Below are 18,535 nucleotides of genomic sequence, written 5' to 3' on the forward strand. Positions count from 1 at the left end.
ATGTTACATATCATACAGCATCAAAACAATTAGGCATTCATTGTGATTTGTGAACTTTTCCCAGGCGTGCCCATGCATGGTATGCAACCTCAGCGGATTGGAACCTATACAAAGTATTGGCGGGAAAAACAACCGCCATAATTAACAGTGAATGGTTACCATACCATCCGTCAATAACAGGCACAAAGATAACCGAATTCCATTCATTTATTAAACTGTCAACTAACCATAGAAGAACGTTAGCAATAATTATATACATTAAGGCTTTTCTAGCAAATGATCTGGATTTGCCTTTGACTTGAAATCGTTGGATATTAATGAGAAACTCTGTTTGTATCCAAGCCTGTATTATGTTTGTTATAGCAAAGATAATTGCCAGAGCGAGTGTCCATTCATTGGTTTCCGAATTCGAAGTGAACATAAACCCCAATGAGGCCCAGATACGAAAAAGTGATATCAGAAAGATTGGACAGGCCGTTATGAGCAAAACATAATCAACAATACTGAGATCATCCTTACGAAACCCAACCCTAGGTTTCAATCTCTTCCGGGTCATTACCATGACAGCAGGGAGGGTCACAAAGGTCGGGATGAGCGAGTAATATTGCAAGTACTCACTGGCTTCTTTTGTTATTAATTGTCCCATGTAATGACCGCTGAAAACCAACTTCAGTAAACTTAGTAATGGGATAAGATAAACGAAATACCAAATAATGTTACAGTACTTTTCACTCAGTGTATATCTCGTCACCTTTAAATGAACTGCAGTTGAACCATAATTTCCGCCAATCTTTTTAAGCGGTTTGGCGGTCTCCGAGATGAAGCTTGATTCTTGATAAGTTCCCGACCCTTCAAAGTCGCCATTACTTCGTCCAAGGTCTAAAGAAGCTGGGTTCTTGTTTGAAAGATTCTGTCTTTCCCTCAAGGTACTGTTCTGTGTCTGTGCGTGTTGGGAAGATGGCCATAGGTTGGCGAGAACACCTATCGACACCATCGCGTACTCCGTGTATAAACTCTTCAGGTAGAACTGAACCTCATCAACTACGTTAACAAAGTCGCTGTGATTTGCGCAACATTTCTTGAAACTCATTCTAGTATTGGTATTACTGCAATTCACATCTACATCATCAACATCATATATCGTGATTAAAGGAGAGACGAGTTTACCGAACCACCACCATGCCTGCAGTCCTACTATTGCACTTATAGCAAAATGAAACAAGACACGGTTAGCAAACACAGCCTTGCTATACATTCGGAAAAACATCAACTGAAGGCAAACAGCTACCAAGCTGGTGAAATGATCAAAAATCACAACCCATTCAAGAGGGACTGACTTAGTAAAACCAATCACCATGCAGTGAACATCACTGGCAATCTCAAGTGAACGAAACACACAGCTCCCAATGCCAAACGTGTATAGAGTAATCAGCATCGATGGTTCGTCAGAAGGTACTGTGACGTCATGCGTCTCAGTTCGGCGTTGGTTCCCATCACCAACCAAGTTATCAAGTTCAATATGTTCATTGTTATTGGAACAAAACCAAGAAACATAACCAAGACGATGCCAAGTATTCTTTTTAATGATAAAATAAACCAAGAGTGTGTTAATGAAGATAGCATAGATGATTCTAGGCGCGTGCATGAAAATCATCCATGAGTCGAATTCTTCATTTGAGATTGTATTATCAACAGCCACCGAGATACCTAGCGCTGTAACAAACAACACAATCAGACCACGTGTAACTTGCATGGTGGAATTGTCTACAACTGGTGTCACATCATTACTTGGGAAGGTTTGTGCAAGAAGGTTTGATGTAGCACTTTCTGATTCTTTGTTGTAATCCGCAAGAATTGAATCAGCTATGTTTGCATCCATCGTGTCTTCAAGAAATAAAAGACAAAGAAAGAATGAATACATTGTAGAGCAAGCTTGCTCTATCATTGCATGCACATGAAGTGAAAATACAATATGTGTGTAGCACGGTAGGACGCTCTTTCAAAAGGTTGTGTTTTGTAGATCATGAATAGATGTACGACCAACATCGTCAGTTAATTATTATCGTCTCCATCCTTCAAAAAAATATTGTCATTATCATAAATACAATGCATTTCTAAGCAGTGTGTTTATGTAAAAAACAATCAATCTTACCTTAAGAAAATCGAAAAGCTCGACAAATTAGAGAAGTAAGAAGTAGCTCGAACAATCAGACAAGTGCTCCTGCTAAGATAAGTGCTGAAATGATTGGTACATTGGAGTGTCTATTCTATTTCAATCAGATTCAACATAACACACTTGTATTACACGATGTTGGTTTTAATTTCAAAGGAACAATGTGACTATCAACTTCCTTGTTGTAGTTTCTAAGCAAGCTCCCGTAATTAAAGAACTCTACTTCCGTAATCAAACAGACAATTGCCGACAGTACTGGTTGCCGATACTAATAAATAAACTAAATTTATTTTTTATAATATTTGCTGGAATGGCAAGAAACTGACCTTGTGATGTTGTTTCGCCTTGTCACATTGAGTATAGGTGTGGTCTATTGCAAATGGTTTGTTTTGGCGTCGATGAAAATGTTTTCAACTCCAACATTATTTCCTCCTCTACGGATGTAAACATAGTCTTGGCCCAAGACGATGGTGCTTGATTCTGGATAGTGTACTACGCGCGGTTGAATCGCAAAAAGCGCGCCCGGTATGATTTAGTTACGTGGACGGCTCGAAATCTAGACTACACTCTGCAAGCTAGTCTTGGGCCAAGACTAATGTAAACAGGGAACGTGTGTCTAATTTACAGAATAAGTTGAAAAGGGAATCGGGAGAATTATCAAAGTTTCTTCACTAAATTCACCTTTTTCACGAGGTCACAATAACCTCAATTACTAACTGGGTAAGGGTTCGAATAAAATACAAAACAAAGATTGAAGAACCATAAAGCGAAACAGGATACAGCACAGAACTGTTTACGATAAATATTAATAGATGTTGCATCAAAACCAGGAGGAATAAAACCTCCCTTGGCGAGACAAATAAACAATATACTCCAAGGGTGTTTAGGCAATGTAATTCCATCATGCGGCGAGTCCAAAACTAATTTGGGTAAAAGGGGTTTTTTTTTTTACTAAATGAAAAAGAGGAACAACCATTAACATCTTCTATCGTTCATTTTGTAATTTTTAATTCACAAAAACTAACATTTAGACGCAAATATCCCCGGTGGTTTTTGGCGTTTCATTCCAAAAAATGCATAACTTTGCAGTTTTGTTTTATGTTATCTTCTTCCCATTTTCTTTAATTGTTGTACGTATCAAGCCTTTAGTTTTTCAATCCAGCCCAATGTGCGGCCAATTATAGAACCAGTTTGTCTTCTTATACACTGTAAAAAAATTGGGTAAAAAAATGCCCAACCTTTTACCCAATTAAGGGCGAATAGTGAACTCCTCCAACTTTTGGGCAAAATATTAACCATCAAAGTTGGGCACTCTGATTGCCAAATAATTGGGTAATATTTCCTCATCAATAGTTGGGTATATTTTGCTAACCAACAGTTGGGTAATATTTTGTTTACCCATTTTCTGGGTATTTAATACATTATCAATAACCCACTTATTGGGCGATGATTTTATTAATGATTTAACCCTTTTCGGTGTTATCCAACAAATGGTGAATATATTTAACCCTTTGATTTACAGTTTCTCCTGTGATACGTCATACAACCAGGCATAGAAAATATCTTTTCCACGATGGCAAACGGTAGTGAGCTGTGACCTCGACATCTCTCTCAAAATCGAGAGGGTGCTCAGTGGTTTGTAGATGCTTTGGAAGGTTAGTTTTCAACTAAATACAATTTGTTTCCTGTTCAGTTGTTGTACACAGTCGTGACAGTTGCAGCGCAAGCACACGCATACATGCCACAACCGGCATTGCACATAATGGCATGATGAAACTGAAACTAAAAACTGAAACTAATTCAACAGTTGTGTCACTGTGTTGCTCCCTCTGCAACTGTCACGACTATGCACGACTGAATAGAAAACACAACTTCATATTTAGTTAAAAACTAACCTTCAAATTGGATCTATATCTACTGGACAACCCCGCTCGTCACAGCCACTCCTCCACTCGCCATGTTGGAAAATATCGCTATGTTTTTTATACCATACCCAACTTTTGGGCAACTCTTTGATCGTAGTGCGCATGATCGGATGATTTTGACCAACTAATGTGCATCATTTTAACCAACAATCAAAATTAATTAAAATTACCCAAAAAGTTGCTCAATAAATAAGCAAAAGTGTAACCAACAGTTATGATAAATTCAGATTACGAATTATTTGCCCAACACTTGCCCAACTTTTGTTCCGCTTTTTAAACAAAAAATTGGCAAACAAAATGTTTGCCCAACAACACCAATTATTGGTTTTGTTGGGCAATTATCGACCAATAATTGTTGAAGTTACTTTGCCCAACAAATAATTTGACCAACGTTTTTGCAGTGTAAATAGAACCATTACACGGAAGCGTTATGGCAAACTCGTGATTGCCAGATTAAAATTCAGTGTCACCCATCTCTTCCTGTGGGACACTTTCGGAAAGAGTTCAAAGTATAATGGGTCGTATGAATAAAAAGTAGTACTTACTTTTACTTGAAAATTTCAAGTATTTACTACCATCCATATGAATAAAAGGAAGTAAAAACTGTTACTTAAAAGTATTTACTAAAATGCTAAAAGTATCTACTTTTACCAAAAAGTAAATTCTTTTAATTTTAGCACTTACTTACTTCCATATGAACAAACGGAGAATATACTACAAAATGCAAGTAAATACTAGTGATTTTTCAAGGTAGCTCCAGAGCTACCTTGGGCACAGAAGTAAAAGGCTCGTCCGAAGAAATGACAGTGTTTATGAATGTTCCTCACAGGATAAATGTTTAAGTCCAAAGGAAAGACATCACTAAAATATTAAATAGACACATACACAGTGTTTCACAACAGAAACAATACACACAAACTCAAACTGCTTTTAATCAAACTTGTTTATATATGCTGAGGATAAAATAAACCCGTTTGTAAAAAAAACCGTTTTGTATCATTACAGTAAGCTTTTAAAAAAGATATAAAGAATTTTTTCAACTCAGAAATGAATGCCTCGATCATTAAGGCTTATTGTTCATAAAATCAGAAGAAGTAATTTTTTTAAACAATTAAAATGCATTTCAATAGAATGTTGTTCGTGTTATTATTAAAACTTTTAAGTTTAAGTTAAATAGCTATGCTCATATCCAGCTCTCATGTTCTCTATACAGCGCTGTCATGCTCCACTCCAAGTTTCAAAAGCTTAAAGGAACACGTTGCCTTGGATCGGACGAGTTGGTCAAAACAAAAGCGTTTGTAACCGTTTTTTATAAAATGCATATGGTTGGAAAGATGTTTTAAAAGTAGAATACAATGATCCACACAAGTTTGCCTCGAAATTGCGTGGTTTTCCTTCTACTGTGCGAACTAACATGGTCGGCCATTTATGGGAGTCAAAATTTTGACCCCCATAAATGGCCGACGTGTTAGTCGACGAGGTAAAAGGAAAACTACGCAATTTCGAGGCATGTTTGTGTGGATCATTGTATTCTACTTTTACAACATCTTTCTACCCATATGCATTCTATAAAAAACGGTTACAAACGCCTTTCAAAGACCAACTCGACCGATCCAAGGCAACGTGTTCCTTTAACAAAAACGTTTTTATTCTGTGTGTCCAGATGAGTCGTCTTCATCAAAATGTTGTCAGAATAAAAACCTCATGGCTGACTTGAAGATTTCTATGTTTCTGTTAAATCAAATGCTGCTTTGGCTGTGTGTGTGTGTGAGTGCGTACGTAGACGTGAATGTGAGTTGTAATACAAAGGAAACCTTTTGTTAAGAGCCATTCAGCCATGGTATATCAGAAGTATTTACTCCAAAGCATTAAGTGAATACTTTGCAGTAAAAGAATAGGTTTATTCATACGGAATTTAGAAGATGCTTTTACTGAATGCTTCTACTTGGAAGTTTATGCTTTTACTTTTTGCTAGTACTTGTCAGCAGTAAATACTACTTTTTATTCATACGACCCAATGGTCTAGTTTGGTCAAGGTGAATAATGCTGTTTTATTGCCAAATTATAAATAAAATCACAATTTAAAGGTCACATGTAAACATAAGTTTCCTCTAAATACAATGTTTACTTGATGAGTAAACAGTAAAATTAGCCACTGTATTTTCATGAAGAACGTGAAATATATCCACGTTTCTGAGGTGACAGCATGGTGCCAACCGCATCTCTGGCCGCAGGGGTTATACGCAGCCACCACGAACTTATGAATCTCCTATCAAGGCAAATGTTTGGGTATACATGAACTTGTAATTATTTAAAGGCAGTGGACACTATTGGTAGTTACTCAAAACAATTGTTAGCGTAAAACCTCATTTGGCAATGAGTAATGGGGCGAGGTTGATGGTATAAAACATTGTGAGAAACGGCTCCCTCTGAAGTGTCATAGTTTTCGAGAAAGAAGTAATTTTCCACAAATTTGATTTCGAGACCTCAAGTTTAGAACTTGAGGTCTCGAAATCAACTATCTAAACGCACACAACTTCGTGTGACAAGGGTGTTTTTTTCTTTCATTAATATCTCGCAAATTCGATGACCGATTGAGAAACGGCTCCCTCTGAAGTGCCATAGTTTTCGAGAAAGAAGTAATTTTCCACAAATTTGATTTCGAGACCTCAGATTTAGAACTTGAGGTCTCGAAATAAACCATCTAAACGCACACAACTTGGCGTGACAAAGGTTTTTTTTCCCATTATTATCTTGCAAGTTCGATTACCGATTGAGCTCAAATTTTCAGAGGTTTGTTATTTTATGCAGATGTTGAGATACACCAACTGTGAAGGCTAGTCTTTGACAATTACCAATAGTGTCCACTGCCTTTAAAACCTACAGGGCATTTCCGAAATGGGGAAAAAATCACATTTTTTTAGCGGTCACTACGAACATGGTAAGACCATTAACCCTGTTTCCAAAGCTTACTCATGATTCAATTGCGAAAGGTGCCTGACGCTGCGATCCATTGCTAGCCTTTTTCAATAGCTGTATAGGGAAAGACTGTTGTTGTCGAAGTGTGAATTAGTAACACTATCTGTCTTTATTCGACAAGTCATTTTGGTTATCTGTCTGCAACTGCACCTTACTCCTTCCTTCTTCCTGTTATATTTGACTGTCAAATTGAAAACCACCATTCGCCAAGAATACACGTGACACTGATGACAAGGAAGAGTTGGGATTTATCAGATGTCGGTCAGCACGTAGTCTTGGTTTCAAGACCATTGGTGTTGCGCGGTCACACACAACCAACGTTCCGATTATGCAGAGCAAAAACTGTACACGCTTGTAATGAACGAACGCTAGCGGGCGCTCTGTTTCTCTGATTTCCGGCTGGCGCTTCCGGCTGTGCTCATTCTAAACGACGACTTCGACTACAGCTACGTCTAGATCAGCGCGTCTACCAGTGTTGAAGAATAGGCAGACGCGCGCGATCTAGCCGTAGCTGTACATTGATCTCCATTATACTGACTGGATAGGACATTGCGCTATGCTGCGTGCATAAACACGCGGCCCAACAATGGCGGCGCAATTCCTTCAAACGGGTAAATTAATGTGCACTTGGTCGGGTTTGAGTCTGTCAGTTGAAGTTGTAAATTGAGAATAGAAATGTGGGGAAAACATGACGATCGATAGTTTGAAGTATGAAAAAGTTTCTGAGTGAAATGCAATAAAGCAAACTAACTTTACATTTGTTTCTATCGAATGCCCTATTAGTATTATGATAATGATATTTAAATTTCTAAACAAACACTCGGCCGAGAAACTGTATTGGGATTCAGGTATATGTTTTTTTTTATTCTTTCAGTTCATTGAGAAAATGGCAATAAACCATATAAAGACAAAACAAGAGTGCTCCTACAATAAACAATTCGAGTAGGCACTAGAGTGAGAACTACATACTCGCTAAAATCGAGGGAAAAGAACAAGAAAGATGAAAACAAAATACAATGTGATAAGTGAGAGTTGACTCCATTAACAAATTTAAACTTTTTATTGTTAAGCTTCTATTCATCATGTTAATTGAAAAACAATCCCAACAGCAAAACTTCCATAACCGTTTTACTGTTCCGCCAGAAATAAATATTTTATTTTGGTCACAAATAACGAAGTCGGCTATTTCCGAGATGACTGATCCTCTCAACGAACTTGTATCGTCTGTACATAATTCGCATATACATGTCGCTTTCCCGAACCATTTAATTATTGATGCTATGACAAACATCTGTTGAAATCCGGGCTTCCCGTCCTCGTCGATTCCAGACAACCATCTGTAACGGAGCGAAAACAAAAATAGTATTGCTCTGTAAAAATTACAAATACTTGGCCTATAATAATTATTTTATGAAAGATAGTTTAAATTTCCGGCTTATATTTGTAACGTTAGATATAATAATAATAATATGAATCGCTAAAAAAATGCAAAGGCCTACCTACTTATGGAAAGACAATCCCTTTGCCGACTCAGTTTTCCCTCCTCCAGTGATTGACAGCCGCGCACGACTTCACCATCAGCATTTTTAGTTTGTTTGATCCGATTCCAATTGTATTTATCCCCAAATGACAATTAAAAGGACGAAAACTCCTCTCTGCTTGCAGCAACTCCGTTTAAAAGTGTACAGCGCATTTCGTGTGACGAACGGTCTTCACCCGTTTGAAAAATTACGCGCGCGGTCTGCGTTTAGACGCGATGTCCTATCCAGTCAGTATAATGGAGATCAATGTAGCTGTAGCCGAAGTCGCCGTTTCGGACGCGGCCTAAATCATAGAAACAGAGCGCCCGCTAGCGTTCGTTCATTACAAGCGTGTACAGTTTTTGCCGTGCATAGATCGGAACGTTGGTTGTGTGTGACCAGGCAACACCAATGGTCTTGGAACCAAGACTAGTCAGCACGGTCTACGGGTCACAGTGATTTAGGCGCGATTGTTGCCCTTGGCGCATCTGGTAGTTTTGCCCAAAGATTGTGTAGCGCCACGTATGATCTTTGATTTTGCCTTATTTGTTGTGCAATTACTTATTAATACACAATGGAACATTTATTTAGCAACATTTTAAAAAATCCCTTGATCCTAAACACGATCTATGTGAGCCAACGTACTGTGTGAAGCGTCTTAAACACTTTTACCATAAATACTGACAATCTTAGCCTACTCAATACCATAAAGGAAACAGATTGTCTTTAAAGACAGTGGACACTATTGGTAATTGTCAAAGACCAGTCTTCTCACTTGGTGTATCTCAACATATACATAAAATAACAAACCTGTGGAAATTTGAGCTCAATCGGTCGTCGAAGTTGGTGAAAGAAAAAACACCCTTGTCACACGAAGTTGTGTGCTTTTAGATGGTTGATTTCATGACCTCAAATTCTAAACTTGAGGTCTCGAAATCAAATTCGTGGAAAAATACTTCTTTCTCAAAAACTATGTCACTTCAGAGGGAGCCGTTTCTCACAATGTGGTATACCATCAACCTCTCCCTATTACTCATTACCATGTAAGGTTTTATGCTCATAATTATTTTGAGTAATTACCAATAGTGTCCACTGCCTTTAATAAGGTGTCCTTATTTTAAATCTTGCATACTAACACACGTTAGATACTGATCATAACACAATGTGTCATTAAATGAACTTCTACCCATCAGGTTATAAGATTTCAATCTGTACATGTAGTTTATTTCTGGCGACAAAGAGCTACAAGGTAACAACACAGCAAGGTCAAATAAAAATGTCAAAATAAACAAACAGTTTCACACTTTTTATATAAACACAATTGATATATAAACATTTATATAGTATTTCATAAAATGCGTCGATAGACGTTATATATAATGCGTTCGATTAGCTTCCCTGTCTACCCCGCGGTGCTTTTTCGGGTGAGCCCCTGACAAGAGCTAATCAAACCGCCCTCTAGCGGTGACGTCATGCAACTCGGGCCAGCCCCAAGTGACCCGTTCCACAAGCAGGGCACTTGTGGCTGACCCGGGTGAGCCCTTGAAATGACATCAAAGCTATTCGAACGCACCCGGGGGCAGACCGGGGTTGACCCAGGGAAGCTAATCGAATGATTTTGAGACCTGTATCAGAGCAGCACAAGCAAACATCAATTTTAACTTCATAGAGCTAGCTGTTTCAGGACAAATACGTGTACCTGTTTCGCAAATGTTTTCGTGCCGTATATAAGCAGGGAACCAGTCAACAATACCAATGACATCATACTTCTTCTTGCTGGTAATTTTTTCTACTGATCACAATGAGTTGGTGTTTACCCAGTACTAAATCAACATCAGACATGTTGTCAAACAATTTGACTCTTCAATATAAGACTAAGACCTGCTATTTAACCTCATACATAGTGGCCCAATCTTTTGCATTTAAGTAAAATATGGTTGGCTTATACAATTGTTGATGAATATTAAATTGCAATAAATTACAAAAGTCCCCATCCTGAGAATGAATGGATTCAAGACAAACTCAGTATAACTTTAGTCAGAGTAGAGAAATATCCAACATTTTACTTTTAGAATTGTTCAAGTTTACTACAGTGCAAGTTAACTCTATCTTTCGATCTGTAGACTGTAGTTGGCTTTCAATACTGAGTCTACCACAAGTACCTAATGGTATAAACATGTGGATTGGTTTGTCAGTCTCTAACATATTAAAGGCAGTGGACACTATTGGTAATTACTCAAAATATTTATTAGCATAAAACCTTTCTTGGTGACGAGTAATGAGGAGAGGTTGATGGTATAAAACATTGTGAGAAATGGCTCCCTCTGATGTGCCATAGTTTTCGAGAAAGAAGTAAATTTCCACGAATTTGATTTCGAGACCTCAAGTTTAGAACTTGAGGTCTCGAAATCAACTATCTAAACGAACACAACTTCGTGTTTTATTCTTTCATTATTAATTTGCAAGTTTGATGACCGATTGAGTTCAAATTTTCACAGGTTTGTTATTTTATGCATATGTTGAGGTACACCAACTGTGAAGGCTAGTCTTTGACAATTACCAATAGTATCCACTGCCTTTAACCTTAAATCACATCTAAAGCAAGCAACTTTATTGGCTACAGCTAAGGCTGCAACAACAATAATGAGGAATAGGACATGTCAGTAATCTAGCAATAGCCACTGCAGGGTTTGACTTTAACGTTTTTCATTGACTAGCCAGCGCAGCGGGACCAGTTAGCCTTTATTTTACTGGTCCGTCAGCTTTTGCACTTGTTCACAACTCATATTAAATAGGCATGCTTTTTTTTAACACTGAACTAGCCAGCAGATAGGATCAATTGGAGAGAATTCTGTCCGGTCCGCATGTGTCTTATCTGCCATCTGGCCAGCGGACCACTTTCAAGGGAGAACACTGCCACTGCCCAAGCCATTCTTAAAGACAAAGCCTTAATTTTCCTTTTGATGTTATACACATCCAACCCCCTCATCGATGACGTTTGACCCCTTAAACGTGGCTCATTGATAGTCACAGCATTATAATTACCCCTACACTTCTGAGGAGTTCAGGGTATGTTTTCAATGGTGTTTAAAATGCCACACATAAGATAAGGTTCCAGGAACTGTAATCTAGTTCCTACCTCATCACTTACTCATAGGGGCCTTCTCTCCCTTCCATAGCTCTTTAAGATCTACAGCACACCCAAGATCTCTTAGAGCAGCTTTGGCTTCATCTTCACAGTCACTGTTAGCTCTAGCTGCCTGGATTAAAGCCTCTGCTCCTAGCGCTACGATCGCAGAGCAATACTCTCTAGAACGGGCTACTAGATTACGCAGAGCCATACACGCTTGTTTCTGTAAATACAATCAAATACAACTAATTAAATCCCAAAAAATAGTCCATATTATTTACTTGACAGTGTCTCACTGTGTCTAATAATTTTGTTTATTTAAATAATTTATTTAACAATCAATAAATCACCAATCAACTAATCATCAACCAATCAATCATTCACTCATCAATCAGTCAATAGTTGATCGATTGATTTGAATGCAAAGAACAGAAGATGCTGCAGATTATAATGTTTATTCAGTTTGATTAAAAACTCACATTTATTTCCATAAAAATATCTATTGATACAACACCAGACGTCTGATACGCCTGTATACAGTGTCTTATGTATTCAATTGAAATCCTTTACCTGCATAGCTGGTACCTTGGGATGTATCTGCATTGCTTGTATAATAACTGGTGCCCATCCAGCTTCCATTACCATCTTACAATGTGAAGGGTTTCTTAGAGTGATAGCAGCCGAGGCAGCAAATCCTGCCTCACAGACCTGAGAGAGAAAGAAAACAAGACACTATCGATCACTCTAAACTACTAGACAGTACTCTAGGATTTTAAACTAATGGTGAGAGTTAGGTGAGGTTTGTGGTAGCACCGTGTGTAGATCTTTTGAGTCGTGTTGGTTCTGAAAATAACTGGTGGTTGGCAACTCAACGTTTCAATCAAGAGATCTGAAGACAATCTCAGCATCCCTGTAGAGTGTCGCGGCCGAGTGGTTAAGAGCATCGAATTCAAGTTCTGGTGCTAAGTCACCGGAGTGTGGATTCGAACCCCGGTCGTGACACTTGTGTCCTTGAGCAAGATACTTTACTATAATTGCTTCTCTTCACCCAGGGGCATAAATGGGTACCTGCGAGGTTGATAATTGTGAATGAAAAGCTTTCGGAGCGCCACGGCAGCTCGGGGCTGTATACTCCCTAATGGGAGCTGAGAAAGATTAAAGGGATGTTTATTGGCCCAATGACCACGGGACTAATGTAAAGCGCATTGATTCGGTTTATTGTGAAATGCGCTATATGAGAACTTGTTATTACCATTACCGTTACCGTTACCGTTACCGTTACCGTTACCGCTACCGCTACCGCTACCGCTCCCGCTCCCGCTCCCGTTACCGTTACTGTTGTTATTATTATTGTTATTATTATTATTATTATCCCTAAGACCATCAAAGCATATTGAAAAAAAAAACACACAAACACTTTACTTACCCCTGCGTGTTTAATATGTCGACTCACAGCTTGTATAAGAATTAAAGCTCCTCCAGAATTCATGATAGCAACTTTGACTTGATCATTCCCAGCTATAGCCTTCAGCATGCTCATAACTTGTTTCACAATAGCCTAGGAGTGAAAGAATCAGTTAGTTTTTTTCAAGAATGGCTTTGGTTTTCAACATAGTATCTTTGTTTAACTTTTATTTAAAGTCACCTGGAAGTGGTATTTTTTTCAAAATAAAGCTTTTGTCACTAATATGTGTTTTGATGAGTGGAATGTGAATAAACAGTTAACTAAGGTTTTAAAAAATCAGTTCTTATGTTATTAACAAATTTAAGAGTAGACCCCGACCCAAGAGGGCACTGTTCAGGACGTCAATCGAGGCAGACTTTGCCTGTAATGCGTAGAGTAAACACAATTGCAAAGTACATGTACGGACCAAGTCGTGAGTTTGTACGTTTCAACAACAACATAATTTTGCCGACCAGGTGTATTGCTGCTGAACGCAGAAAAACACTTTTTGAAATGTACCAACTCACGACTTGGACGTACATGTACTTTGCACGTGTGTTTACTATACGCATTGCAGGCAAAGTCTGCCTCGATTGACGTCACAAAAGGGGTAGGCGGAGTCAGCCCCCAAACAACTTTATATATTTTTTAAACATATAAATCGTGACAAACAATTACTAAAAAAATTGTTGTATTGTTCGTAAGCATATACTCTTATGTTTGAAAGAGAAAAAAATCTATATCCAGGTGACTTTAATCCTTTAAAATGTAAAATCAGTAAATTATATTGCTTTAATAAATGAGTTATTACACAAAATGTGAAAACTAATATTGGCAAAGGGCCAACATTCAGTCACTCTGTGTTGTTTATTTCAAATGGGTGGCCCCATTTAGTGGAACAAACTAGTGAGTAGAAGCATAAAGACATGTGAACAAATACAGTCAATTTTCAAATACATAAAATGCATGACTAGGCCTACAAACAATTGACAATAGTTATTACAAATAGCACTGTACTAAATAGAGTAATCCAACAAACACAAATACAACAAATTATCATCAGGTCAGGAGTAGGGAATTCAAAGAGAGATGAATGCAAATCTTAAGACAATCAAAATCACACAGTATTCATAGTACATCAAACACATATCATGTCCTGGCTGGTATCCATCGGAACACTTTAAAATACATCACAAAATATAACATAAATTATGCATAATTCAATTCAATTCATCAATATATACAGTTGTTTTCATAAAACTCAAACAAATATAAAAATATAAAAATTCACAGGTACAATGCAAGTTACATGGCTAAGTTATCAAAAACAACTATGTACCAATTATTTCACTTTGTTCATATCCATGTCAACAACGAACATAAAGAAAATAGATTACACTTTAAGGCAGTGGACACTATTGGTAATTACTAAAAAAAAAATCAGCATAAAACCCTGCTCGGTAACGAGTAATGGGGAGAGGTTGATAGTATTAAAAATTGTGAGAAATGGCTCCCTCTGAAGTGACGTAGTTTTTGAGAAAGAGGTAATTTTCCACAAATTTGATTTCGAGACCTCAAGTTTAGAATTTGAGGTCTCGAAATCAAGCATCCGAAAGCACACAATTTCGTGTTGCACGGGTGTTTTTTTCTTTCATTAATATCTCGCAACTGCGCCGACCAATCGAGCTCAAATTTTCACAGGTTTGTTATTTTATGCATATGTTGAGATACACCAAGTGAGAAGACTCGTCTTAGACAATTACCAATAGTGTCCACTGTCTTTAAGTAAGTTGACAAATAACAGTAGTTAAACTCTAATAGATTGTACATAGGTACAACATTTAGCATAATAATAATAATAATAATCCAGATTCATATGGCACACTTATCCAGAAAACTTGATCAAGGCGCCTACAAAAGAAACAATGCATCACACTTAATTCTATTGATCCCTTACACAACTCGCTCCCCAAAAAGCCTGTCTGCCATTTTGGGAGTCAATTCCTAAAAGTAAATTTTGACACCCATAATGGTGGACCGTATAGGCGTCTGTAAAGTGTGCTCCATGTCTGGGAAAAGTTTCAATATTAATCAATGAGACAAATCAACAGAACTTTCCCCACAATGGACCCTTCCAATGAAATATGTTAATCACATTCACGTATGCGTACAGACCCTGTTGGTTGGCAAACGCCATAGAGTTGTGCACTAAGCAGCTCACGTCTGCGTCACGCATCCATTAGCCGTGTACAAAACAGCGCAATGTTCCCTCATTTTGCCAACCAAAACGTTAGTGCGCACGCGCTATGTGCAATTTACATAATTCATGGGAAGGGTCTTTTCAAACCAACACCTACCTGACTATTGATGTGATCATTCAATACTTGTAGGACGAGCTTCAATCCTCCAAGATCAACGATTTCTTGGCAGAATTCATTACGTACCGCTAACCTCCCAAGAGTTAAACTCAGATCACCAGCAACAGATGCGTCTCCAACGTGGACTGTATCAAAAGATTAAATTACAAGTAAACAATTATCATAGCCAGTTACATAGTAGTTACAGGCTGGATGGCTTCGGACTGACACCCCTGAACAAAGATACTAACAAAAAAGGAGATCGCCAACATTCGGCCTAGATAGTTCAGTTGTAGAATGCTGGCATGTTAATCTGGAGGTGGCAGGTTCAAACCCGACTCAACTCAATTTATCTTTGTTCAACCCAAAGTTTGTTAATAGATGCCCAGTCAGTTTCCCTTGTGGTTTATAACTTGATAAGTAGAATGTTACAATAACCAAATTTTCATACTCTCAAAGGCTGTACGTTTCAATTGATATTTTAAAAAACCTTCAGAGACCACACCAGAACTCTACCCAAAATATTCTGATTAAAGTTATTCTTATAGGAAGAAGGTGCTCTCCAAGTCAAATTTATGTCTTTCTTAAGAACAATGTATTGATTTATAAAGGATGAGAGCCAAGTAGACTTACTTTTCAGGGTGTCTAGAATTGTTTTTAACGCTCCAGCTTCTACTATCATCTTAGCATGATCATGAGCTTTGCCAAATGGAACACGAACATCATCATCATTGGTCAAGACACGCAGAGCTCCACAAGCTTCCTTAATCACCTCCTTAGACTGGTTGTTTTCTTGAATTACTCCCATTAATAATGTAATCAGATCAGCTTTGACAAAACCTCGCCTATTCATCTCATGCATTATGCATGAGAGGCGGACAGTCCTGACGCACGATTTGGTGATTACTTCTGATGTCACATCTTCTTTAAGGATGTTACACAGCATGTCGATTCCCTCTGTATCCATCAAGTCTGGTTGGCCGTTCAATAAAGCAGACAATGTATCAAGTACAATAGGCAGCATCGTCGCATCCTTACGATATTTCTGCACCAAATACTTCATCGTTGGAAAAGCCTTGTTGCCGCCTGCCGCAATACGATGAGAAATGTCAATGCTACATTCTGCTGAGAATTTGACGAGAGCTGCTTGAATCGTTTTCTCATCTGTAATGACTCCTGGTAAGACTTCATTGAGCTCATCTAAGGATTGGAGGACTGGATGTCTGCTAGATGAACCATTTTCACCGTCCGCTTTTGGAACTGCTTTAATTATGTTGATTAAATCAACACCTGCAATATGTCAGATAAAAAAACACAAAATAAACCATGTAACTAGTATTAGTAATTCCTTTGTTTCATTTTTATTGTAAATATTAAAGAAACCTCGCACAGTCACAGAGAAAGCACAATATGTTCATACTTATTTTCATTTAAGTATAATTTTCATTGAAGACAGTGCAAGAAGTAGTTTTTACCGGGAAAATGAAATGGACTGTACAGTTTAATTAATTGGATAACTTTCCGTATGGCGCCACCACATTTTCACTCATTTTTACAAAAAGGGATATCTCATTGTCATTGAGGTAAATTAGATACTATATTATTTCATATCGATTGAAAAAGTGGTTGCACCATACAGAAACTTTTCTGATTAATTTATCTGGATCTGGATATAAACATCAAATTTTGACAACCAGTTAGGCCTATAGTTATACTAGTAGTAGCCCTACTGCACTAGTCTAGACTAGTAACGGAAAAGTTTCCGTATGGCGCCACCACTTTTTCATTCGAAATGAAATAATATAGTATCTAATTTACCTCAATGAGGTATCCCTTTTTGTAAAAATGAGTGAAAAAGTGGTGGCGCCATACGGAAAGTTATCCCTAGTAACTGTTAGTTATACAGTGCTAAGTATACAGTGCGGAAAAGTTTCCGTATGGCGCCACCACTTTTTCATTCGATATGAAATAATATAGTATCTAATTTACCTCAATGAGATATCCCTTTTTGTAAAAATGAGTGAAAAAGTGGTGGCGCCATACGGAAAGTTATCCTACAGTGCTAACACACATCGGTGTATACTGTATGGGTGAAAACCAAAATTAATATTCTTTTTCCCAATGCTGAATGCAAATTTAACATCTATTATATCTAGTAACTATTAGTAATGTATCTGGGCGTTGCACCCCTTCTCCAAAATGTTGACATCTGTGGTCGTAGTGGTGGTAGTTACTACTAGTAGTTTTAAGCTAGAAAGGCACACGACCGAAGATGTCAAAATTGTGAGAGAAAAAGTGCAGCCGCGAGCATTATGTCTTGACAATTGACTGGGGTGATCGTGACTGGGTAATTTTGGGCTCATCCAAAAATAAACACCTTGTGATTTGAACTGTTCCACTGCATCATTTAACGCCTCCTCTGGTGACATTTCAAACTCCTCGATGTTCTCCTTCACAACAGCATCAAAGGTATCCTGGGTTATTCGCTTGGCTGTCATTTTAAAGCAATTTTATGTTACTTTTTGTGTCTAACTTTACTCAATTCGAGGTTTCTGTTGCATGGGTACACTTAACATTAACAGCGCCACCTGTAGTTCATTACTTAATAAAGGAAAGCGCCCTCTCTTGGCGAATAGTCCTCATGTTATTCTGACAACAGGAACTTCCATCCGATGACCCTCTATACTAGGCCAGAAAAAAAACGTTTGCAGGCATTTTGATAACATCCACCATTCACTCATAAAGTTTGACTATGGAGAAACATCATTTGCTGATTTTTTACAAATTTTATCAATAGGCCTAAATATTGTCGACTCAGGAGTCAGAAATGTTTAAAAATTATTGGTCCCCTGGGAGCGCCAACATCATAGTGTGCTTATAGGGGAGACTCGTTGGGTTGGGCACAGAGAATGCTTTCCTCCGTGTAGATAATCTTTTCAACTCCAACCAACGTACCATCCCTCTTTGCCGAACCGAAAGATACAAAAAGCCAATAATCATTCTTATC

General features: G+C 37.9%; 2 protein-coding genes across 2 annotated transcripts; both read right to left on the minus strand.

Moving 5' to 3' along the window:
- Window positions 1-28: 28 nt before the first annotated feature.
- Window positions 29-2,322, minus strand: LOC139941923 (uncharacterized). Its single transcript, XM_071938567.1, has 2 exons — window positions 2,153-2,322; window positions 29-1,884 (listed from the first exon to the last, which is right to left on the minus strand). Exon 2 carries the CDS (start codon window positions 1,877-1,879, stop codon window positions 38-40), a length of 1,842 nt encoding a protein of 613 aa, XP_071794668.1. The 5' UTR covers window positions 1,880-1,884; window positions 2,153-2,322; the 3' UTR covers window positions 29-37.
- Window positions 2,323-9,668: 7,346 nt separating this feature from the next.
- On the minus strand, window positions 9,669-18,096 carry LOC139942169 (armadillo repeat-containing protein 6-like). Its single transcript, XM_071938916.1, has 6 exons — window positions 17,906-18,096; window positions 16,162-16,818; window positions 15,529-15,674; window positions 13,154-13,285; window positions 12,298-12,435; window positions 9,669-11,950 (listed from the first exon to the last, which is right to left on the minus strand). The coding sequence occupies exons 1-6, from the start codon at window positions 18,024-18,026 to the stop codon at window positions 11,741-11,743; spliced, it is 1,404 nt and encodes a 467-aa protein (XP_071795017.1). The 5' UTR covers window positions 18,027-18,096; the 3' UTR covers window positions 9,669-11,740.
- Between the last annotated feature and the right edge of the window lie 439 nt (window positions 18,097-18,535).

The sequence above is a fragment of the Asterias amurensis genome, chromosome 9 (genome assembly GCF_032118995.1).
Source record: "Asterias amurensis chromosome 9, ASM3211899v1".
Taxonomy (NCBI): Eukaryota; Metazoa; Echinodermata; class Asteroidea; order Forcipulatida; family Asteriidae; genus Asterias; species Asterias amurensis.

Bases quoted from the DNA above. Each gene is read 5' to 3' on its own strand.
- LOC139941923 (XM_071938567.1), bottom strand. From the start codon at position 1,879: ATGGATGCAAACATAGCTGATTCAATTCTTGCGGATTACAACAAAGAA.
- LOC139942169 (XM_071938916.1), bottom strand. From the start codon at position 18,026: ATGACAGCCAAGCGAATAACCCAGGATACCTTTGATGCTGTTGTGAAG. The intron at 12,436-13,153 runs GTAAGTAAAGTG...TTTCTCTCTCAG, and splicing joins GACATATTAAACACGCAGGG to GTCTGTGAGGCAGGATTTGC. The intron at 11,951-12,297 runs GTAAAGGATTTC...TTGTATTTACAG, and splicing joins CCAAGGTACCAGCTATGCAG to AAACAAGCGTGTATGGCTCT.